Source organism: Oncorhynchus keta, chromosome 21, assembly GCF_023373465.1.
Source record: "Oncorhynchus keta strain PuntledgeMale-10-30-2019 chromosome 21, Oket_V2, whole genome shotgun sequence".
NCBI classification, from domain to species: Eukaryota; Metazoa; Chordata; class Actinopteri; order Salmoniformes; family Salmonidae; genus Oncorhynchus; species Oncorhynchus keta.
This window is the reverse complement of record NC_068441.1, coordinates 22,926,831-22,952,094: the sequence shown is the minus strand read 5'-3', so window position 1 is coordinate 22,952,094 and position 25,264 is coordinate 22,926,831. Positions and strand designations below refer to the sequence as shown.

At 45.0% G+C, this 25,264-nt stretch overlaps 1 protein-coding gene across 2 annotated transcripts; it reads right to left on the bottom strand.

Annotated features, from left to right (window-relative positions):
- Positions 1-12,587: 12,587 nt before the first annotated feature.
- Positions 12,588-21,857, bottom strand: LOC118400285 (striatin-interacting protein 1 homolog). Of its 2 annotated transcripts, none has more exons than XM_035796978.2 (21): positions 21,523-21,857; positions 20,770-20,839; positions 20,589-20,663; positions 20,361-20,495; positions 20,092-20,212; positions 19,881-19,949; positions 19,691-19,797; positions 19,472-19,599; positions 19,178-19,360; positions 18,830-19,050; positions 18,613-18,678; positions 17,838-17,901; positions 16,112-16,183; positions 15,923-15,997; positions 15,719-15,816; positions 15,509-15,635; positions 15,229-15,329; positions 15,067-15,133; positions 14,765-14,869; positions 14,443-14,647; positions 12,588-14,240 (listed from the first exon to the last, which is right to left on the bottom strand). In XM_035796978.2, the coding sequence occupies exons 1-21, from the start codon at positions 21,631-21,633 to the stop codon at positions 13,990-13,992; spliced, it is 2,451 nt and encodes an 816-aa protein (XP_035652871.1). In that variant the 5' UTR covers positions 21,634-21,857; the 3' UTR covers positions 12,588-13,989. The 2 variants fall into 2 exon arrangements, with proteins under 2 accessions (XP_035652871.1, XP_035652872.1); XM_035796979.2 differs by having other exon boundaries at positions 12,588-14,237; positions 21,523-21,847.
- Positions 21,858-25,264: the final 3,407 nt, after the last annotated feature.

Genomic DNA, 25,264 nt, shown 5'->3' with positions numbered 1-25,264 from the left:
CTTTCCTTCCTATTTATTTCCTCAGAGCCTATTACAGTGTAGTCCCGCCCTGTAGGCAGCCCCCTTTCTGCATTCCAAAGTTTTTGTCCACTTCTGTTAGTTAGGGAAACCTGGTCTCTAAGCATTTCGTATTATTCCTTAAGTAAATCTGAGATACTCCATTTAGTATGTTATGTTACATTTTGTATGGTATGTATTAATTTGTGGATGTCCAACACCCATTTCATATGATATATTACAAATTAAAAAGGTGTATTATGTTACGAATTGGTCAAACGTACAATATGTTCCCGAATTTGCAAAACATGATATGTTGCAAATTCCAACTAGGTGGCTAGAGTTAACTAGCTGGCTAGGGTTAACTAGCTGGCTAGGGTTAACTAGCTGGCTAGGGTTATGTTTAGGAGTTAGGTTAGAGGGTTACAGTCAGGAGAAGAGATTTGAACTCACAACCTTTGAGTTGCTAGACGTTCGTGTTATACCCCCACCCTGACCAACCACCCTACTTTTGTTTTTGCTTTAAGTAACAATTTGTCTTATGTAGCCATACCAAACGTAACATATCATATCATCTTGAGTGCATCGGATTTACATTTAGTAGGTTATGTCTAGTCTAAAGACCAGGCTGGTTAGGGGTACGGCTTCATTTCTTTACATCTTAAAGTTTATATCAATATATGTCAAAATAGGTAAAACATCCAAACATAAATCTCTGGAAAAGAACAACCTCACAATATGTAAGACAGTTTTAAGACAGTTTCTCCATCAGTGAACAACTGCTGTCACTGTCACCTTTACTATAAGGATGAACTAATAAGTCATTCATTGAAGTGCAAATGGTTCACAAACTCTTCACATTCTTTGAACCTCAACATTGACTAAAAGCGTAAAGCAGTATCTATTGGGCTAATGACCTCGTCTCGTGTCCTCCTGCTGTATAAGGGACATGACACTGCCCTCTAGTGTGTTTCCAAGAGAAATAGTCAGAGAAAGAATGACATAAAAGCTGTATAATAAACCAACACTTTTGCTCTTTATTCACTGTTTTTATATGTATATTTATAAAACTGTTTATAAAAAAAGATATTACAAATGTAAAGAGGGTAACCATGAAAACATTTAGAGGTTTACAATCTATTTAGACAATAAGATTCCCCAAAACCTAACAGCAATCTAAAACCTTTCAAATGTTCTCCGGGATGTACAGTGCATTCGGGATGTATTCAGACCCCTTCACTATTTCAACGTTTTGTTACATTACAGCCTTATTCTATAGTGGATGAAATGTTTTTTCCCTCATCAATCTACACACAATACCCCGTAATGACAAAACAAAACAGTTTTGAATTTTCATGCATTAATTTTCCGAATGCATAGCTTTATTTTAAACTTCTATCCACAGCCAACTCTTCCTGGGTGTTTTGTTCTCTATCTCATGGTTAGAATCTCTTATGCCTCAGATTACATAGTGTGATGGGACTCTCGTCCCCAAGCCAGAACCCTGGGTAGAGGGGTTCAGTGAATGTGTATTTCTGGGTTCTGTAGAGAAACTTCATCCTATCTGAGACTTCATAAAATGCTATGGTGCCCTCCTTGAATTTCAGGTAAACCCCTATTTTGTGCTGGCTGGGGGTTGCACTGAGTAGAATACTTTTATTGTTGTGGGACACAGAATATCCTTTTGAACAGTCGAGGCTCCAGGATTGGTCACTGCCCCCAAAAGCGGATGTCTTAGAGCGGGATTTTCTGTTTATGCCCCAGTAGACCAGGGCAATCTCAGCCTTGTTCCCCACCATCTCCACCTCCCAGTAGCAGCGCTCAGCCTCAAACCCCTCCCTGCACATCACCTGGTGACGGTTTGTAAACCTCTCAGGGTGAGGTTGGACTGGGACCTTCTGCTTTTTAGGGTCCCACCTCACCATTCTGTCCTCCATTGAGATGGAGAGGTCCTTGTGGGCAGTGTTGGGGTCCAGAGTGAGATCACAGGCATCTGAGGAATCAGAGGATCGTAAAATGATGTTCATAGTCATGTTCAAACAGCATTCTCATGAGGTTGGTTCAGACCCATTTAAAACTAAAATCTCTTAATTATTATGTTTCTTTACAGTTGGTGTTGTACAGGTTGAGGGGATTTTAGATGTGTTGCATGTCTGTGTGTGTGACTAAAAGACTTAGGACTCACACTGTAGAAACTCAGGTCTGGTCGTAGGCTCTAGGGTCTGTGCAGCACTGATAACTGTCAGTCAGGAGAAAGGCAGAAAAGGCGTAATATGTCATTGATCATGCTCAGTTGTGGTTAAGGTTGTAGTTACTAACTAACTCTCATTACTTAAGGTCAAGTAAACTGCGACTGATTTTCTAAAACACTCAGGATAACAGTCAACTGGAACCTGCTCAGGTCTGACTGGAGATTGGGAACCTCCATTACCAGCCACTGTTGAGACAGATCATAAAATCCTTTATAAATGTATTGCCTGCCTGCCTGCCTGCCTGCCTGCCTGCCTGCCTGCCTGCCTGCCTGCCTGCCTGCCTGCCTGCCTGCCTGCCTGCCTGCCTGCCTGCCTGCCTGCCTGCCTGCCTGCCTGCCTGCCTGCCTGCCTGCCTGCCTGCCTGCCTGCCTGCCTGCCTGCCTGCCTGCCTGCCTGCCTGCCTGCCTGCCTGCCTGCCTGCCTGCCTGCCTGCCTGCCTGCCTGCCTGCCTGCCTGCCTGCCTGCCTGCCTGCCTGCCTGCCTGCCTGCCTGCCTGCCTGCCTGCCTGCCTGCCTGCCTGCCTGCCTGCCTGCCTGCCTGCCTGCCTGCCTGCCTGCCTGCCTGCCTGCCTGCCTGCCTGCCTGCCTGCCTGCCTGCCTGCCTGCCTGCCTGCCTGCCTGCCTGCCTGCCTGCCTGCCTGCCTGCCTGCCTGCCTGCCTGCCTGCCTGCCTGCCTGCCTGCCTGCCTGCCTGCCTGCCTGCCTGCCTGCCTCCCTGCCTGCCTGCCCGCCTGCCTGCCTGCCTGCCTGCCTGCCTGCCTGCCTGCCTGCCTGCCTGCCTGCCTGCCTGCCTGCCTGCCTGCCTGCCATTCCTCTCTTCAACTGACCAATTTGAGACACTGTATTGATTTCTTCCTCACAGAATGACTCCAGCCGATCCCCAAACTCTGAAACGGCAGTTCTTATGGCCTCAAAGGGGAGGTGTGGATCTGTCGAGACACTGGACAAGTTTTGGGGCTCTGAGAGGGTTGAAAGAGAGGGCCAACTCTTTGGTAATAAGAGAGAGGGAGATAGAGAGACATGAAACTGAAAGAGTTATTGTTATTAATCGTGACAATTCACCATATCATCATGCACACAGTTGCAAACCTTCAGAACCAGACCCTACATCTATCTACTACCCACTGGGCACAAACTGGTTGAATCAATGTAATTTCAATGTAATTTGTCAATTTATTGTGACATGGAATGTATGTGGAAGATACATTCGATTTGATAGGTTTTTAAGCAATTTTCAACATAGACAAACCTTGTATAAGATGTGATGAATTTGTACCTTGAAACAAAGTCAGATCTTCAACTTTATATCCACATTAAAAAAAAACTAAAGGCTGGGCAGCACATCCTAATGGAAAGTATTCAGACCTCTTCCCCTTTTCCACATTTTGGGGAAAATTTTGCAAATATATTAAAAATATAACAGAAATACCTTATTTACATAGGTATTTATGAGACTCGAGTTTGGAACCACCAAGACTCTTCCTCGAGCTGGCCGATTGGCAAAACTGAGCAATCGGGGGAGAAGGGCCTTGGGCAGGGAGATGACCAAGAACCTGATGGTCACTCTGACAGAGCTCTCCTCTGTGGAGATGGGAGAACCTTCCAGTAGGACAACCATCTCTGCAGCACTCCACCAATCAGGCCTTTATGGTAGCGTGGCCAGACAGAAGCCACTCCTCAGTAAAAGGCACATGACAGCCCGCTTGGAGTTTGCCAAAATGCAGCTAAAGGACTCTCAGACCATGAGAAACGTAGTCTGATTGTCTGATGAAACCAAGATTCAACTCTTTGGCCTGAATACCAAGCGTGTCAAGCGTCACATCTGGAGGAAACCTGGCACCATACCTATGATGAAGCATGATGGTGGCAGTATCATGCTGTGGGGATGTTTTTAAGTGGCAGGGACTGGGAGGATAGTCAGGATTGAGGGAAAGATGAATTGAGCAAAGTACAGAGATATCCTTGATGAAAACCTGCTCCAGAGCACTCAGGACCTCAGCCTGGAATGAAGGTTCACATTCCAACAGGACAATAACCCTAAGCACACAGCCAAGACAACACAGGAGTGGTTTTGGGACAAGTCTCTGAATGTCCTTGAGTGGCCCAGCCAGAGCCCGGACTTGAACCCGATCGAACATCTCTGGCGAGACCTGAAAATAGCTGTGCAGCGACACTCCCCATCCAACCTGACAGAGCTTGAGAGGATCTACAGAGAAGGATGGGATAAACTCCCCAAATACAGGTGTGCCAAGCTTGTAGCGTCATTACCAAGAAGACTCAAGGCTGTAATTGCTGCCCAAGGTGCTTCAGCAAAGTACTGAGTAAAGTGTCTGAATACTTATGAAAATGTTATATTTCAATTTTAGTACTTTAAAAACCTGTTTTTGCATTTTCATTGTGGATTATGGATTCATCTGTAGATTGATGAGGGGAAAAAAACAATTTAATCCATTTTAAAATAAGGTTTTAACGTAACAAAATTTGAAAACAGTCAAGGGGTCTAAATACTTTCTGAATGTGTTGTATTTACAGCTATTCATTTGGTCTCCCATCCAGGGTGTTAAACAAGCCCAGTCCTGCTTAGCTGTGTTGTCATGACCCGGTTACGAACCCGGGTCTCCGGAGTGAGAAACAGTCACTAAACCAACTGAGCCACGAATAGTCAGCAGAACCCAGAAGATGAGGCAGACACAGCAGTACTTGAGACGGTGTATTTAATGAAGTAAAAAGTGAAGTTCTTCAGGAAAACATGTAACTCCACAACCTCAAAAGGAATTCCACAAGAACAAAGGCAATCCTCCAAGACAAAAAGGTAAATCCACAAGGTGGAAGGCACAGCACAAAAAGCCTCAAAAGATACTCAAAAACAAACAAGAACAAAAAACAGAACTCCACAAGGATCAACAAGAGCTCACAGACTACTAGGGCTGGGTGCTAACATACAAACACAGAGCAAAGAACTGAGTAAAACAAAGGGTTTGAATACAATCAGGGGAAACGAGGTACAGGTGCAAATAATAATGGGGATCAAGGGAAAACAAAAGGTCAAAAGGCACAATGGGGGCATCTAGTGACCAAAAACCGGAACAAACCTGGCCAAATCCTGACATGTGTAACTGACTACTACCAATGTGCTATCATAAGAATGATTATTGATATATCTGTTTATAACTAAATATATTCACTCTTGCCAGTGAAGTCATTCCAAAGGGTAGGTTCAACAGAGCAAATGAAAAGTAACCATACTTTATCAATCATGTATCATCACTGATGCTATTTAGGCCCCCGGAGGTTGGTGGCAGCTTAATCGGGGAGGACAGGCTCGTGTTAATGGCTGTGCGGGATCAGTGGAGTGGTATCAAACACATGGTTTCAATGTGTTTGATGACATTCCATTAGCGCCGTTCAAGCCATTATTATGAGCTGTCCTCCCCTCAGCAGCATCCACTGGTTTAGGCCTATAAAGCATCAACAACTATTGTTTCAATTCAACCCAGGATTCAACTAAAAATAGACAATACATATAGGCCCAGGGCTTCAAGCTTTGGTTGATTTGAAATGTAGTCTTTAAGTTAATCATTAATATGTTGGATTCACGTCTCCATCTCAACCTAACATCTATGTTAAAGAATGGTTTTGAATCTAATTTGATTTCAAGTGCATTTAAAGTTTGATTAGATTAGATTTAGTCAATTATTAATTTGTAGACAAACTGGATATTGTCAACACAAACAAATATCAACATTTGAAGGAGATGTGTTCCATCTGTGCCACTGACTTAGTCTGGCATTTATTCCAGTTGATCTACAAATAATTGATGTTGCATTCAAATCTCCATCTCAACCAAAAATGTCATTTAAAGAATATGAATTACATCTAATCAAACTTTAAATGCTCTGTAAATAAAGTTTATTTGATTCAGTTCTATTCTTTAACTTTGATTCTTGGTTGAGATGGAGACGTGAATCCAACATATTGGCACACGCACTCGGCACACGCATACTCAGGCTGACTGGTTCTCATTCAGGCAAATGAGAAATAAGTGCACTCAGGCTATCCGGAAGGCCAAAGTTAGTTACTTTAAGGAGTTAAGGAGCAGTTCTCTCTCTGTGGGTCTAACCCCAAGAAGTTCTGGAAAACGTTTAAATACCTGGAGAATAAACCCTCCTCCTCACAGCTGTCCATGTCCCATAATGTTGATGATGTGGTTGTTAATGACAAGGAGCACATGGCTGAGCTCTTTAATCTCCACTTCATTAAGTCAGGATTCCTATTTGACTCAGCCATGCCTTCTTGCCCATCCAACATCTCCTCATTTCCCACCCCTTCTAATGCGACTAGCACTGATGCTCCTCCCTCTTTGTCCCCTGCCCCGCTACAAAGTTACTCCCTCAGGCAGTCACTGAGACTGAGGTGCTAAAGGAGCTCCTTAAACTTGACCCCAATAAACATCTGGGTCAGATGGTTTAGATCCTTTATTCTTTAAGGTTGCAGCCCGATCATCGCCAAGCCTGTCTCTGACCCTTTTAACCTGTCTCTCCTCTCTGGGGAGGTTCTCATTGCTTGGAAGGCAGGCACTCCTAACTGTTATAGGCCAATTTCTATATTGCCCTGTTTATCAAAAGTGTTGGAAAAACTTGGCAATAATCAACTGACTGGCTTTCTTCATGTCTATAGTATTCTCTCTGGTATGCAATCTGGTTTCTGCTCAGGTTAAGGATGTGTCACCGCAAACTTAAAGGTGCTAAATTATGTCACCATTGCCCTTGATTCTAAGGAATGTTGTGCTGCTATTTTTATTGACTTGGCCAAAGCCTTGGATATGGTAGACCATTCCATTCTTGTGGGCCGGCTAATGAGTATTGGTGTCTCTGAGGGGTCTTTAGCCTGGTTTGCTAACTACCTCTCTCAAAGATTGCAGTGTATAAAGTCAGAACATTTGCTGTCTCAGCCACTGCCTGTCACCAAGGGAGTACCCCAAGGCTCGATCCTAGGCCCCAGACTCTTCTCAATTTACATCCACAACATAGCTCAGGCAGTAGGAAGCTCTCTCATCCATTTATATGCAGCTGATACGGTCAAAAAACTCAACTGGCCCCTCCCCAGATTTTGTGTTAAACGCTCCACAACAAACGCTTTCGTAGTGTCCAACAAGCTTTCTCTGCCCTTAACCTTGTTCTGAACACCTCCAAAACAAAGGTCATGTGGTTTGGTAAGAAGAATGCCCCTCTCCCCACCGGTGTGATTACTACCGCTGAGGGTTTAGAGCTTGAGGTAGTCACCTCATATAAGTATTTGGGAGTATGGATAGACGGTACACTGACTTCTCTCAGCACATATCAAAGCTGCAGGCTAAGGTTAAATCTAGACTTGGGTTCCTCTGTCATAATCCCTCTCCTTTCACCCCAGCTGACAAACTAACCCTGATTCAGATGACCATCCTACCCATGCTAGATTACGGAGACGTAATTTATAGATTGGAAGATAAGGGTGCTTTCGAGCGGCAAGATGTTCATTCCCATTCAGCCATCAGATTTGCTACTAATGCTCCTTAAAGGACACATCAATGCACTTGATACTCTCTGTAAACTGTCCATCACTGTATACCTGTTGCAAGACCCACTGGTTCATGCTCATTTATAAAACCATCTTTGGCCTCACTCCCCCCTATCTGAGATACCTACTGCAGCCCTCATCCGCCCTCATCCTCCACAACACCCATTCTGCCAGTCACATTCTGTTAAATGTCCCCAAAGCACACACATCCCTGCGTCGCTCCTCTTTTTAGTCCGCTGCAGCTAGCGCCTTGAACGAGCTGCAAAAAACACTCAAACTGGACAGTTTTATCTCCATCTCTTCATTCAAAGACTCAATCATGGACACTCTTACTGACAGTTGTGGCTGCTTCGCACAATTTATTGTTGTCTCTACCTTCTTGCCCTTTGTGCTGTTGTCTGTGCCCAATAATATTTGTACCATGTTTTGTGCTGCTACCATGTTGTGCTGCTGCCATGTTGTGTTGCTACCATGCTGTGTTGTCATGTGTTCCTGCCATGCTATGTTGTTGTCTTAGGTCTCTCTTTATGTAGTGTTATGGTGTCTCTCTTGTCATTATGTGTGTTTTGTCCAATTTTTTTTATTTAACCCCAGCTTCTGTCCCCACAGGAGGCCTTTGCCTTTTGTAGGAAGTCATTGTAAATAAGAATTTGTTATTTACTGATTTACCTAGTTAAATAAAGATTAAATAAAATAAATAAAAATATAAATTATTCATGCGTAGACAAACTAGAATTAAAGTCGGACTAAATCGGTGGCACAAAAGATACATCTCCTTCAAATGTTGATATTAACATCCTTATCATTTATCGCCCTCCAGGTCCCCTCGGAGAGTTCATCAATGAGCTTGATGCCTTGATAAGCTCCTTTCCTGAGGACGGCTCACCTCTCACAGTTCTGGGCGACTTTAACCTCCCCACGTCTACCTTTGACTCATTCCTCTCTGCCTCCTTCTTTCCACTCCTCTCCTCTTTTGACCTCACCCTCTCACCTTCCCCCCCTACTCACAAGGCAGGCAATACGCTCGACCTCATCTTTACTAGATGCTGTTCTTCCACTAACCTCATTGCAACTCCCCTCCAAGTCTCCGACCACTACCTTGTATCCTTTTCCCTCTCGCTCTCATCCAACACTTCCCACACTGCCCCTACTCGGATGGTATCGCGCCGTCCCAACCTTCGCTCTCTCTCCCCCGCTACTCTCTCCTCTTCCATCCTATCATCTCTTCCCTCTGCTCAAACCTTCTCCAACCTATCTCCTGATTCTGCCTCCTCAACCCTCCTCTCCTCCCTTTCTGCATCCTTTGGCTCTCTATGTCCCCTATCCTCCAGGCCGGCTCGGTCCTCCCCTCCCGCTCCGTGGCTCGACGACTCATTGCGAGCTCACAGAACAGGGCTCCGGGCAGCCGAGCGGAAATGGAGGAAAACTCGCCTCCCTGCGGACCTGGCATCCTTTCACTCCCCCCTCTCTACATTTTCCTCCTCTGTCTCTGCTGCTAAAGCCACTTTCTACCACTCTAAATTCCAAGCATCTGCCTCTAACCCTAGGAAGCTCTTTGCCACCTTCTCCTCCCTCCTGAATCCTCCTCCCCCTCCCCCCCTCCTCCCTCTCTGCAGATGACTTCGTCAACCATTTTGAAAAGAAGGTCGACGACATCCGATCCTCGTTTGCTAAGTCAAACGACACCGCTGGTTCTGCTCACACTGCCCTACCCTGTGCTCTGACCTCTTTCTCCCCTCTCTCTCCAGATGAAATCTCGCGTCTTGTGACGGCCGGCCGCCCAACAACCTGCCCGCTTGACCCTATCCCCTCCCCTCTTCTCCAGACCATTTCCGGACACCTTCTCCCTTACCTCACCTCGCTCATCAACTCATCCCTGACCGCTGGCTACGTCCCTTCCGTCTTCAAGAGAGCGAGAGTTGCACCCCTTCTGAAAAAACCTACACTCGATCCCTCCGATGTCAACAACTACGGACCAGTATCCCTTCTTTCTTTTCTCTCCAAAACTCTTGAACGTGCCGTCCTTGGCCAGCTCTCCCGCTATCTCTCTCAGAATGACCTTCTTGATCCAAATCAGTCAGGTTTCAAGACTAGTCATTCAACTGAGACTGCTCTTCTCTGTATCACGGAGGCGCTCCGCACTGCTATAGCTAACTCTCTCTCCTCTGCTCTCATCCTTCTAGACCTATCGGCTGCCTTCGATACTGTGAACCATCAGATCCTCCTCTCCACCCTCTCCGAGTTGGGCATCTCCGGCGCGGCCCACGCTTGGATTGCGTCCTACCTGACAGGTCGCTCCTACCAGGTGGCGTGGCGAGAATCTGTCTCCTCACCACGCGCTCTCACCACTGGTGTCCCCCAGGGCTCTGTTCTAGGCCCTCTCCTATTCTCGCTATACACCAAGTCACTTGGCTCTGCCATAACCTCACATGGTCTCTCCTATCATTGCTATGCAGACGACACACAATTAATCTTCTCCTTTCCCCCTTCTGATGACCAGGTGGCGAATCGCATCTCTGCATGTCTGGCAGACATATCAGTGTGGATGACGGATCACCACCTCAAGCTGAACCTCGGCAAGACGGAGCTGCTCTTCCTCCCGGGAAGGACTGCCCGTTCCATGATCTCGCCATCACGGTTGACAACTCCATTGTGTCCTCCTCCCAGAGCGCTAAGAACCTTGGCGTGATCCTGGACAACACCCTGTCGTTCTTAACTAACATCAAGGCGGTGGCCCGTTCCTGTAGGTTCATGCTCTACAACATCCGCAGAGTACGACCCTGCCTCACACAGGAAGCGGCGCAGGTCCTAATCCAGGCACTTGTCATCTCCCGTCTGGATTACTGCAACTCGCTGTTGGCTGGGCTCCCTGCCTGTGCCATTAAACCCCTACAACTCATCCAGAACGCCGCAGCCCGTCTGGTGTTCAACCTTCCCAAGTTCTCTCACGTCACCCCGCTCCTCCGCTCTCTCCACTGGCTTCCATTTGAAGCTCGCATCCGCTACAAGACCATGGTGCTTGCCTACGGAGCTGTGAGGGGAACGGCACCTCAGTACCTCCAGGCTCTGATCAGGCCCTACACCCAAACAAGGGCACTGCGTTCATCCACCTCTGGCCTGCTCGCCTCCCTACCACTGAGGAAGTACAGTTCCCGCTCAGCCCAGTCAAAACTGTTCGCTGCTCTGGCTCCCCAATGGTGGAACACACTCCCTCACGACGCCAGGACAGCGGAGTCAATCACCACCTTCCGGAGACACCTGAAACCCCACCTCTTCAAGGAATACCTAGGATAGGGTAAGTAAGGGTAAGTAATCCTTCTCACCCCCCCCCCCCTCCCCCAAAAAAAAGATTTAGATGCAAGTGGCTGTTCCACTGGATGTCATAAGGTGTATGCACCAATTTGTAAGTCGCTCTGGATAAGAGCGTCTGCTAAATGACTTAAATGTAAATGTAAATGTAAATGTATCTGGTGTGGCCACCAGCTGCATTAAGTGCTGCAGTGCATCTCCTACTCATGGACTGCACCAGATTTGCCACACTCTTCCACCAAGGCACCTGCAAGTTCCCGGACATTTCTGGGGGGGATTGGCCCTAGCCCTCACTCTCCGATCAAACAGGACCCAGACGTGCTCAATGGGATTCGCTGGCCATGGCAGAAGACTGACATTCCTGTCTTGCAGGAAATCACGCACAGAACGAGCAGTATGGCTGGTGGCATTGTCATGTTGGAGGGTCATGTCAGGATGAGCCTGCAGGAAGGGTACCACATGAGGGAGGAGGATGTCTTCCCTGTAACGCACAGCGTTGAGATTGCCTGCAATGACAACAAGCTCAGTCCGATGATGCTGTGACACACCGCCCCAGACGATGACGGACCCTCCACTTCCAAATCGATCCCGCTCCAGAGTACAGGCCTCGGTGTAACGCTCATTCCTTCGACAATAAGCGCAAATCCGACCATCACCTCTGGTGAGACAAAACCGCGACTCATCAGTGAAGAGCACTTTTTGCCAGTCCTGTCTGGTCCAGCGACGGTGGGTTTGTGCCCATAGGTGACGTAGTTGCCGGTGATGTCTGGTGAGGACCTGCCTTACAACAGGCCTACAAGCCCTCAGTCCAGCCTCTCTCAGCCTATACTCTGAGCACTGATGAGGGATTGTGCGTTCCTGGTGTAACTCGGGCAGTTGTTGTTGCCATCCTGTACCTGTCCCGCAGGTGTGATGTTTGGATGTACCGATCCTGTGCAGGTGTTGTTACACATGGTCTGCCACTGCGAGGACGTTCAACTGTCTGTCCTGTCTTAGGCGTCTCACAGTACAGACATTACAACTTATTGCCATGGCCACATCTGCAGTCCTCATGCCTCCTTGCAGCATGCCTAAGGCTCGTTCACACAGCTGAGCAGGGACCCTGGGCATCTTTCTTTTGGTGTTTTTCAGTCAATAGAAAGTCCTCTTTAGTGTCCTAAGTTTTCATAACTGTGACCTTATTGCCTCCCGTTAGTAAGCTGTTAGTGTCTTAGGGACCGTTCCACAGGTTCACATTCATTAATTATTTATGGTTCATTGAACAAGCATGGAAAACAGTTTAAACCATTTACAAAGAAGATCTGTGAAGTTATTTGGATTTTTACAAATTACCTTTGAAAGACAGGATCCTGGAAAAGGGATTTCTTTGGGATTTCTTCCTTTGTTTGCTGAGTTTATAAGGGAAAAAAAATCGAGATGTTTGACAGAAATCTGTTTTACTCCATTATATAAAGCAAAAACAAGAATGACAGAGCAAGAGGGAGCATTCTTTTTATCCAGTATTTTTAGTCATACAATGTTAAACAGATTGACAAAAGCCATTATAAGTTTTTTTCCCCCCAACATCTGTTTTCATTTCTCCATCTTAGATGTAATAACCATAAGACCAAAAAACAATAGAAGCAGCAAATAAGTATAAGCACAATGCAACTATAAAATTATCTTAAATCTGAGGAGTTATCAGGTGCAAAATTGTTCCCTTGAGTAAAAAAACAAACACCTGTTAGCTTTAAGTGAGAACCACAAATAATAACTAACATAGGGCTCATTTTGTTTCTTTCCCCACTCTCTCAAAAATACTGTACACACACACAATAAAGTACATTTTCCAAGTTCTTATTCAACCAGGTTGTGGAGTGCGCCAGCACGTTTTCCTGTTACTTTAGGATAAAACGTTACTCTGTAAATGTAATTAAAATGTCTTAATACCAAACGGTCTCCGCCTGGGTTGCAATACAGGTGTGTGATTCATACAAGCCAATGGACACTCAGTGCGTAGAGTAACAGTGGAACATCAAAAAGGACTCAAAAGCCTGATCAACAGGAGGTTAAAGCAGTAACCATAAGTCAGACACATACTGTACACACTCAAGCAACTCCTCCCTTACAAACAGAACACTTTTTATTTTGCACTTGTTCCTAAGGGTTATCATACTATACTGTAGTGCTTGAAGGGCAAAGTACTGGGCCGCCACCCAGAAGTGGGGTTAAGTGTGTAAGAAGTCCAGAATACAAAGGGTTAACATCCACACCCTGGGAGGTTTGACAAGGCTGATAAGACCTATAGCACTCTGTAAAAAGGTCCAGTTCAAAACAAAAAAGGGTTCTACATGGGATAAATCTACCCCAAGGTTTCCCCAAACTTGATCCTGGACGTTTTGGTTATTGCCCTATTACTACACAGCTGATTAAACTAACCAACTCATCTACCTTTGATTATTTGAATCAGCTGTGTAGTGCTAGGGCAAAAACATGTACCCAGGGGGGGCCCCAGGACCAAGTTTGGGAAACCCTGGTCTCGTGCCTGGATTCAGGGATTATAAATGATTGGTCCAACTGTGTAGGGGAAATGCAGAAGGTCCACATTTAGGTGGCTTTGCTGTTGACCCTTTACCTCCTAAATAGAACTTACTGACTTGTTACTCCTCTCTGCATGAGTTGACAACAATGCAAGGATAAGGTTTGTTATTGGGACTCATGTCTGCATCGTTTTCACAAACAAATGCAGTGCTCTATGAATGCTGTCTTTAAGTAAGAGATATGCTTGTTCAGCAACATTTGCACTTATAGGAGGTACACTTAAAGAGGTGGGGATATAGACTATTGTTACCACCTTGGGGAGGTGTATAGCACCAACACCCAACCCCAGCCCTGTTCTCATTGCAGTAGCTCTTCCCAGGATATTGGCTTGGAGAAGACCTCCCGCTCCAGCCAGAGGTCATAGTTCATCTGGAAGTCCTCCGGCAGGTCGACACGCTGTCCCAGAACGCTCTGCAGGCAGTTGTCCACGGGCAGGAAGTCAGGGTTGCTCTGGTTGTTGTCGTAGCGGCGGCTGTTGAAGCGCTCAATGTTGGCGCGCAGAGCACACTCCTCTGCCTGGAAGTCCCAGGGCCGCGCATCCAGGTCTGCTGTCAAAGAAACATGGAAGCTCATTACTTGGGGTAATGGGGTAACTTGACAAACGTAGGGGTGCTTACATTTAGCAGTTCACAGTCATTGTGAGGAAATGTTTCACGGTTACGTCTATGATAGCAGCTATGAGGCTCCCAATCATATCATGTCAATCACTGACTGAAAAACTCAATGGGATTTGTGTTGACAGCGACTCACCGTTACCGTAAGCCCAATCGTCATTGAGGCGATGGCGGACCTTCTGGTAGATGGCAGACATGGTCTTCATGTTGCTCTTCCTCCACTGGCGGCCCAAGTACTTGGTTTGCACTTTGAGCAGCTTGAGGACATACAGCTGCATCATGGCCTGTTTGACCTTCAGTGCCCTCTTCAGGATAGGTGCAGACTTGAACACCACCAGCATCTGACAGAGAGAAGTGCAAGGTATGAAATTATGATCTAAAAGAATCGCAGACTGATGTCTCTCCTAGTGAATAAGAATAACTCTGCATTGTTTTGGGTGGGTGGGTCTCTCCCTCACCATGGTTCTGGAGTGCTTCCACTTGGTCAGCTTGTTCAGAATCCTCAACAGGTTGATACAGGAGAACAGGTTCCTCCAGCAGAACTGGTTAATGTCTCCAGCCTCCTGAAGAACACAGACAAACCAACCAATTGGTACCAACACCTCACCTCCAATGTTTGACTACTGTAACACTTCCATTAGGTACCCTGGTGTTTTCCTCACCTCTTCTACAACAACATTTCCTAGGTGTTTGTTTAAGTTCAGCAGCTCATATTACAATAAGTATTTCAATTATGTGAGGGATGGAGTGTGCAACTTACCAAACTCTCTGCAGTAAGTTCCGGAAGGTCATGCACCACACAGTAAGGGAAGTCCAGCACAGAAATACTGCAGGAGATGGTGGTGAGAGAGATGATTACTAAAAAAAGGTCAGAACTTCTTGATCATCCGAGTCTTGAAATGGCTCAAATCCACCAACGTACCCGTTTTTGGCTGTGATGTAAGACATGATGTTCTGGTTGAAGAACTTGAGAATGAGAGGAATACAGTTGGCAAACACCAGGTGCTGAGCCATGTACTCAAACTGTTGAAAAAAAATCCCACAAGAAACTGAAGGGTAAGGCAAGGTAAGACCATTCACAAGTTGGAGGTGCTTGTGAGAAATGACCACTCCTATTAAGTGGTTGTCAATACTTGGCAGATGAGGCTAAGTCAGAGTTTGACTGTATTTGGTGGCAGTGGTTGAGTGTGGGTTGCCAGTACCTGGTAGATGTGATTGAGTTTGAAGTGTTTGAGAAGCAGCAGCAGGATGGCAGAGATGGCCTTAACAATGATCTCCTTGTGGCGGTTAACATCTACACCGAGCTTCATGCTCTGGAGCACCGTGGTCCTGCAGATACAGTATCAAATCAAACCCTTTCAATTGGAGCTCAACTGAATACAGCTCCCTTTCAAAACGAACAGCTGACTCACGGCATCTCCTCAGGCAGCACATCTGCCAGGATGTTGATGGAGTCTGTCTTGGCCTTGGAGGTGGGGGCTGCAGCCAGCAGGATCTTAAGCAGGGCAATCTGATAGGGAGAAGAGTCACAGGTCAATTTTACCAAGGGTTTAGAGGTCATAGAAATGGACTGGAGATCTATGTTCATCAGCATACAAGGGGAGCAGAACACTCACCATGTACTGAGGCAAGCTGGGAAGAATGCCCTGGTATAGCAGCTCAGTGGAGCACATCTCCACATCCTCTTCCCCCTATAAACAAACAATACTTAAAAAAAAAAATAAACACTTGTTGCCCTTTCTCTTGGACAGTAATATTCCTGCATATATCCCAGTGATAGGTCAGTGATATGCATTGGCACTCACCCCTGACAATGGAGTTTTCTGAAACTCATCCTCCTTGGCAATCTGAATCTCAGCTATAGAGATGTACTTATGCTGCAAGGAAATGGAGAACACTGTCACGGTCTTCCCACTACCAGTGGTGAGGTCCCTCTCTCATCACCTCACGCCACCCATCCCGCAACAGTGCCAGAGAGACTGGGGGATGATAAACATGCCCCTCAAAATCCCAGTGACCATGCCATTGATAGGGTGCTAGGGTCAGGTTGCTAGAGGGCCAGACACCGGACAGCCCTTCAAAGGTCAGAGACTCCTCAGTTTCTCTCCAAGTGGACATGTGTAATGGAGTGAGTGGACAAAGTTGAGTTTGTGTAACTATTGTAACTTGTGTTTGCTGTTTACGGTTCCAATCTGTATTGTTAGTTGTTCATAGTAGTTGTGCTAGGTGTTATACAGTCCTTTTCGTACATCCCTATCCCCCTAGAATCGATGTCCACGCAGAAATCGAATTACCATAATAAAAAATCTTCCATAAAAAGCTGTCTATTTAAGTTATACATTTACATCTACATTTAAGTCATTTAGCAGACGCTCTTATCCATTATAGATATGGTTCTGCACGGGCTGCATCTCAATCCGCCAATGTAGGCCTTCCGCATCTGCTGTGGAAGGTGGCAGAGCAACAGTGGTGTTTCTTAGACCAGGGCACATCACAAAAAAAATCTGTCTTCTCACAAAAACGTCTGTAGCATCCGAACGGTTTGGGCTACTAACTATACTGAACAAAAATACAAAAGCAACATGTAAAGTGTTGGACCCATGTTTCTTGAGCTGAAATAAAAGATTCCAGAAATGCTCCATACACACAAAAACGTTCTCAAATTTGGTTCACATCACTATTAGTGAGCATTTCTCATTTGCAAAGATTATGTCACACCTGTCAGGTGGATGAATCTCAAGACGCTGATTAAACAGCATGATCATTACACAGGTGCACCTTGTGCCGGGGACAATAAAAGCCACTAAAATGTGGAGTTGTGTCACACAACGCCACAGATGTATCAAAAATAAATGACTTGCCTAGTTAAATAAAGGTTACATCAAGTTGAGGGAGTGGGCAATTGGCATGCTTGGCAAGTCACAAGACTCATCAAAACGTAACCCGGAACTGTTATTATTATTTTTTTTTTTAATGAATGGAAGTAGTGTTGAGCAAGAAAATGGGGTTAAATATGGGTCCCACTTTACAATATACTTCCTTTTTTGACTGTTTTTCCATGTATGAATGTTATTCAACGTGTTTCTATGGGCTAAACGCAGTAAGGCAAAACTGAACGTTATATCAAATCAGTTAAATCAAATAGCAAAATGATCATTGGTATGACATATTAAAACAATTTCACATTAGCTTAGTAGATCCCCCCCCAAACAAATGCACAGACTTTAGCGGGATAACAATAATATTGCTTGTGCTACTGTATCCAATTACCCATTCATTGTATTGCCATCTGTATATATTCATTCATATCATCTCTTTGTACAGAACCACATCCAACTCATATCCTCTGGAAATTAAGTTCTCAATTGTGTGACACTGAGGTTGCCCTATTCTTCTGAATAATAACGTGTCAGTGAGTCACAGACCAGCCCAATTTGAGCCGCTCTCTTTCAGGCACAAAGCAGGATTATTAAGCAAGAACATCTATCCATGTTTAACAATGCTTGAGACATGTTGAGAACTGCATAATACCTGCTTCAATGTTCTGATGCTTTCATGGATGGGTCTGGGTAGGCCGACAACTGTATCTGTGTCACTGCAATACAAATAACCACGAAATCTAGGTCAAGGATCCTCGACAGGAAACTACTTTTCAAAACGAATAGTAAATCTCTGTTAAAGGAATACTTCAAGATTTGGGCAATGAGCTTGTGGATATCATTTTTATTTATCTGCGTCCAGTATGTAGGAAGTTAAGAGGTAGTTTCACGAGCCAATGCTAACTAGCATTAGTGCAATGACTGGAAGACTATGGTTTGCGCTAGCGCGGGTTAGCAACTTCCTTCAAACACAGAAACATAAAAATGGTATGCACAAGTTCATCTGACCGTGGGTAAGTAGATAAAGGGCCTCGTTGTCAAAATCCCGTAGTATCCTCTTGGGCGACCCAACCAAATTCACATAGAAAAGTGTTATAGATCTGTTATTCGCATTGAAAGCAAGTCTAAGAAGCGGTAGATCTGTTCTATGTGAGCTATTTCTATACTTCACGTTCTCACGTTATGTTTTGCATCTTTTACTTTCGGTTTTGTACACCAGCTTCAAACAGTTGAAAATAATATATTTTTGGTTATGGAAAAGATATTTCACAGCGCTTTAGAGGGAACAATAATATTCTACTGTACTTGCTTGTTTTGTCACAGAAAAATTAGGTTAACCATTCAAATTTTAGCAATCTGGAAATGGCAGAGCGATTTATGCATAGTGCATCTTTAAATTAAGAAAAAGAAACACCAATTGAACTTACTTTCCAAGCGTATAGCCAATAAATTTGCTTCTACTTGATTCCAGGAAATGTTCTATGTCCTTTTCCCTATAAAAGCAAACAAAACAAAAAAATAGTCATACACTATTAGGCATATTATACAAGACACATAAAACCACAAAGTACATCTAAAGACACAGCATTAATCTGTAGCAAATGGTCTTCTTGAGGTCTCCCTCAGAAGTACCCCGCACCGTACCTGACTTTGGGTGCCCAGGGCAGACCCTTGGGGAAGTTCACCCTCTCTGAGGGGGGGTGTGGGATGGGCGGGGGCATGACCTCATCCCGCTCCATGGGAAAAGGCTCCACCTCCATGGAGTTGTCATTGTCATCGTTGTCATCCTCATCTTCACGAGGGTCATCTGACTTGTAGGGGTCCTTCTCATTGAAGGCATCCAGGTTGTCCTGTTTTGTCAGGGACTAATGGAGAGGAAAGGGTACTTTTCATATGAGCCTGACAATGTTACATTGAGCAGGTGTCAAACAGGGGGCTGCCTTCACTTTGTTGCCTTGCATTGAGATTTAATTCAGGCACAGTAGAGGTTACCTTGTGTTCACGACGTGCCCGTTTTTGCTGCTGTTCGATGAGGTCAGAGGCAGAAGCTGGAGGCGATGCTGCCCTCATGCTCCTGATGACCCGGATGCTGTCCTCTGGGAGGGGGGGCAAGCGCAGCTGCTCTCGCTTACGCACCTTAATGTTCTGGAGCTGTTCAAACCCCCCGAGGGTGAACTGGAGAAGATGAGAAGGCATGTTGTAAGAGACTAATATATATGCCAGCCCAAAGTACCTGGCTAACACAATAGCCAAAATCAGCTAAATAAGATAAAATCCCTCTCTCACCAGTATGCTCTTCCACAGCAGCAGAAGAACCTTCTTCATGGGGAAGTGGGGTGCGTGGCCACTGCAGAACTTGGTCACCATGCCAAAAAGCATGACAGAGATGGGCTCATTGTTGTACAGAGGAGAGCCTGGGAGAGAGGGGGGAAAGAGCAAAGACTATAGTCCAAAATTACTCCTCTACAAAACCCTTCTATCTAATAAAAACACACACACTCTTACCCAGCTCTGTTTTAAAGGTCTCCCTGGTGGCCCTCCACTCAGGTGAGTCAGCTGGGTCCTCCTGCTGGATGGTCTCCACCATCAGATACATGATGTTGAGCAGCACCCTGAGGAACACTAGCATCAGAGGACTCCAATACACTTGTGTATAACTATATAGAGCTGCAGGAAAGTCTGTGTGTAATCTTACCTGAGGTCTGTGCTGTCAGCCAAGGAGATTGCTGGCTTTCTGACTGCACTGCTACAGGCAGCACTGTTACTGAGAGCGAAGAAGCAGAGGAGAGAGAGGGGAGAAGAGGAGAGAAATAAGAATCAGCTACCTGATTTTGACAACATTTTGTATAGCAAACAATTTCATCCCAAAAACAATGACATCTCACTGATTTGTAGTTCCAACTTACTCAACCTCCATGTTGAGCAGCTCCACCAGAGCAGTGAAGGTGCCAACATCCAGCAGCAGGAAGATGTTGTACCTCATCCAGTGCTGCACTTCTGCCTCAGAGCTGCACTCTGCAAATGTCCCTGTAGAGCCACAGATAGGAAACATGACTTAAGTGCTGAAACATTGTTTGCTGGCTGCCTCACTATAAAAACATATGGCAACAGCTACCTCTTCACAGGCTTCCTTAGTCAACTTATGCTGCTAAAGCCTTGAGAGCTGATGACCTACCCTGAGCCATGTAAAGGATGGCCCTGGCCACCTTCAGCCTCTTCTCCCTGGTGATCACCTCCAGGCCGTCCAGTAGACGCATGGCGTGAGCTCTGTGTTGAGACACGTCCAGCTCAGTCCATTTATCATCAGACACTGAGACAGGGCAGGAACAAAACACACTCAGTCAGAGGTACTATATAAGCACACTGGAGGAAGACAACGCATTCAAGTCGATAAGGTATGTACCATGAATTCGGAATTCCTCCTCAAAGCATTTTCTGTTGAGAAGAAATTCTGGTCCTTCAGTGTAACTGTATAGCTCTGGAGAAGATAAGTAGGCAAAGTTGGTACCAAATTCACAAGAGAATATGTCATAGAGGTCACTATTTTAAAAAATTATAAAGGAGGTTGTCCAGAAATACCTCACCTGACAGTTCAGCAGACCACTTGTCTGTATCTGCATACTCAAACTCGAGGTCTGGAGACTCAGAGAAGCCCTATGTCGGAACACAGACAAAAATACACTACTGTATTGCTATTTCAGACCACAAAGAGACGAAAATGTGGGCACATTCCAATGTCCGTAGTCTTTTTATTTAGGGAAATATTGTTTTAAGTTTGCAGCCAGATGGAGCAAGTCCATTGCATTTGGATTTGACTGTATTCAATACAGTGAACTCACAGTAGGCTGTAGGATCAAGGGTGTTTGAAATGTCAAGTATCCCTGTTGTACGCGTTCGACACCCCCTGGGGGGGTATTAGGGATCCGAAGTGCCCTAATAGTGTAATATATAATAGTGTAATATATCTACTATAGTAACGAGTTCTGAATAGCAGAAGGCTTGAGCTATATTTAAACAGTAGCTGGATAGCTATAGCAAGTAGAAAACTACTGTAGCAAACGTTACCTAGCTAGCTAACAGGTAGCGTTGGACAAGTGGCAGTTCCGTGTTCAGGGTTAACAATTCTGAAAGCGAGCCACAATTCTTGACTAGCTTACTGTTGGTCATCAGAACAGTTGTAATGGGTGAGAACGGACCACGGGATAAATACATATCTAGTTAGCATGTATCGGCTAACGCGCTAGTTGCCAGCTACCGTTCGGCTTTGTTGCTAGCACAAAACATGCATTTATGATGCAGAACGTAATACAGTAAACCAGTATTTTTTTTGTCCTTACCTCCGAGTCTTTTCTTTGATTACGGACAAATTCGCCCCTACTTTTGTTGGGTAACATAGCCCTCTGTTTATTGTTAACAATCAATCCACCACCATTACCACCAACGTCCATGTTTGATTGACCAACAAAGTTTTCCTTTTTTGTGTGGCTTTCCGGATGACGAGACGCATACTTTCTTCTTCGTGTGAATTTCAGGCCGACTAGACACTATGTTGAGTACTGCTCCCTTTTGCAAGTTGGAACCCCTTCTTTCAAAACTCCATGTAGATCTTGTGCACTAAAATCTCTCACACACCAATATTTTTATGCTGCTGCAACTACCACATCAATTTCCGCTCCATGAGTGCAATGCAGTTGATCACCATGGCTATAAACACAATAAATCCAACCTTAATAAAACCCCATCTTCTCTGGATCTTTCTCTCAGGCCTACTCACTGGGGGGGTCCTAGTCGAATCCCTCATCCTTGGGCTATCCTCTACTCTCCTTACTGCCTCAGCATATGAAATATTCTTCCACACTCAAACTCTGGCAATCTCAATGTGTCTCTCTCATACAGGGCACTTCGAATCCTCAGTTGTATGGGCACCCCCACAGTTTACACACAGTGATTTCTCAACCCCAACTTCACACTAAAGGTCTGCATTGTCGGAACTAGAAGCACAAGCATTTCGCTACACTCGCATTAACATCTGCTAACCATGTGTATGTGACAAATAAAATGTGATTTAATTTGATTTGAGTTTATTTGATTTGATAAAGGTCAAACCAAACCCGAATGCCAAGACCCGAAAACTCCTTTTCCTTGGGTCCGGGTCGGGTCCTGTCTGAGTGTCATCAGGTCTCGGGTCTGTGTAAACTAGCTGATAGTCCTGAGTGGACACAAATGGACCCGACCACAGCTCTGCGTAGTCTATAGCATATTTATTTTATGTGAATAAGGTGAATTTATTGACTTATAGAAGACCTAACCAACAAATAAAGACATTCGTTAACCAGAAGAGCAACTAGGATGATAGACATAGTTTTTTTGTCACTCGGTTCTTGTCTAGACCCGTTAGGGTACGGTTTTGGCCTAGGTCTGGTTGTCGTCGGGTCCATTAGGGTTTGGGTCTGAATGTTCTCTGGTCCGTTCGAGTCTGGGTCCCCCTTTTAAAAAATAGATTGAGTTCTGGTCTGATTGTCCTCGGGTCCGGGTCCAATTGTTTTGACCCGAGAAGATCTATACTTCACACTCCCTCTGACTATGCCCTCCTGCACACTTTTCACATTGTGGAATCTCCCTTCTACATACTGCTGCCACATGTCCAAATCCTTGGCACTTAGAGCATCGTAGTGGGTTCAGAACAAACACCATCACCGAATAGCTAATATACCCTAGCCTGACCTTATCAGGTAGAAAGTCCATATCAAAGCTTAAAAAGACAGACTGCGTATTCTCTGTCTCACTATTTCCACCGGGTCTGTGTCTCACCAAACTACAAGCATGACAAACACCAGGAATATTATTTCTCATCTCAACCACCTTTACACTCAATGCCACCCCACTGATCACTCCTTTGAGCGGTGCCCTGCTCCGGAAAACAAAGAACGACACAGGTTGAGCCCTGAGATGCATGACGCGGAACACCTGCTGCCACTGGCCGGAGGATGCAAAAAACATTTATACAAAAACTTTCACAGATGTAACCGTTCCCAGTTTGTCCTTTACCCAGTTTGAAACAATGTATGGGTCAGCCAAAAAGCAGGAATCCACATAAAAAGAAAATGTCACTCCTACCAGTCCAAAATCATCTCAGGCTCCTCAGGGAAAATATTGGAAGTCTCTACTTCACCCTGGTCAAGCTCACTTCAAAACTCCAACCCACTGGGCATAGATGTCAATTCAGAGTCTATTCCACATTGGTTCAATGTAATTTCCTAAAAATGATGTGGAAACAACGTTGATTCAAACAGTGTGTGCCCAGTGGGATGTCACTCCCTCCATGGTCACCAGTAACAGGAGACAGGAACTCACACTCAGTAGTTATTTTGTACTCTTTAACACCATTAGGTATTTATTCAGCAGACAGGTTTGAGCCTGGAGCCTTTCTTCCGCCTCTGGTTCATGACTCGCACTCTCATTCACACCCTCAGCAATCTCTTCCCCGACGCAGACTTACTTACGTATTGCTGCCTTTTACAGGTCGGAGTGTGAATTGAACATTTTTGTCCAAAACAAAATGGAAAAGGAGAAGAAAAGAAACGCCTACACATTACAGGAGGCTGCTGAGTGGAGGATGGCTCATAATAATGTCTGGCATGGAGTAAATGGAATGGTATCAAACACATGGAAACCATGTGTTTGTGTTCAATACTATTTCAGTAATTCCGTTCCAGCCATTACTAAGAGCCCATCTTCCCCAATTAAGGTACCATCGGCAGCCTGTGCTACACATATTCAGTACACCCCCCAAAAAATATCCTACTCCAGGCCTGGAAGGATGGAACCATTCATCTCAAAACTCCCTGTAGATCTTCTGCACTAAAATCTCTTACACCCAATCAGTGCAGTACAGTTGGTAATCATAGCAATAAGCACAAGAAATCTAAAACTCATCCTATCTGGATCTCTCTCTTCGGGCCTACTCACTGAGGAACTCCCAGTCTAATAGCCTTGAAGGGTCAGTGTTTCTCCCTTTCCTCTCTTAACCTGTGAGTATGTCACTTCACTTGATACAGATGTTTATTAGCTATCAGTTCCATTATTTCCTGTAGTATTCATGGTCTCTGAACTTGTGGCCTTTATTTTCTGTCTTGCTGTAGCATAAATACTACAAGCAGAGAGCAGACTGTGACTCAAAGCGAACCAATTGGTTTTTCATCCAGAAGCTTACTCCAAGGCCACTGAGGACAACAACAGTGACTTGATCTACTTCCCAGCCTCCCATCTACAGAGTGCATCTTGGAAGGTGGTGTAAATTGTCACCAGTGATTCTCAGAGTTGGAGCAAACCCTGCAGACTCCCCTGAGGGAGAGGGATCACCAGCATGGATGGCACTTGTCGACCTGATGATGTGGATGGCGATATCTGTTCTGAAGGACCTTGATGGTACTCCAACCTGGACTCAGGGGTAGACGAAACATAGTAAATGTAAATCCGGTCGGTATACCCAAATTAGTATGATATGTTAAGTTTCGTATGCTATGTAGTTATTTTGTGGATGTCCATCATCCATTTTGTATGTTACAAATTCCAATTTGTAAGATATGTTACGAACTGCAAATCATACAATATGTTACAAATTTAAAAAATGATATATTGTGGCTAACATTAGTTAGGTGGCTAATGCTAATGTTAGCTAGGTGGCTAACATTGGCTAGGCTAGGGGTTAGGGTTATGAGTTAGGTTGAAGGGTTAAGGTTAGAGTTAGTTAACATGAAAAGTAGCTAAAAATTAGTAAGTAGTAGCAAAGTTACTAATTAGCTAAAATGCAACCTTTGGGTTGCTAGATGTTTGCGTTATACGCCCACCCCTACCAATCACTCACTAATTTAAGTGTCCCGGATTCTATGTAACCATACCAAACTTCACATATCATACTCATTTAAGTGTCCCAGATGTATGTTTACTATGTTATGTATAGTCTATGAGACCAGGGCTGGGTTTCCCAAAAGCATCGTAGCATTAAGGTTGTCTTAATTCCAATTAAATGGATATAAGATGATCTTAGTGCTAAGATGCTTTTGGGAAACCCAACCC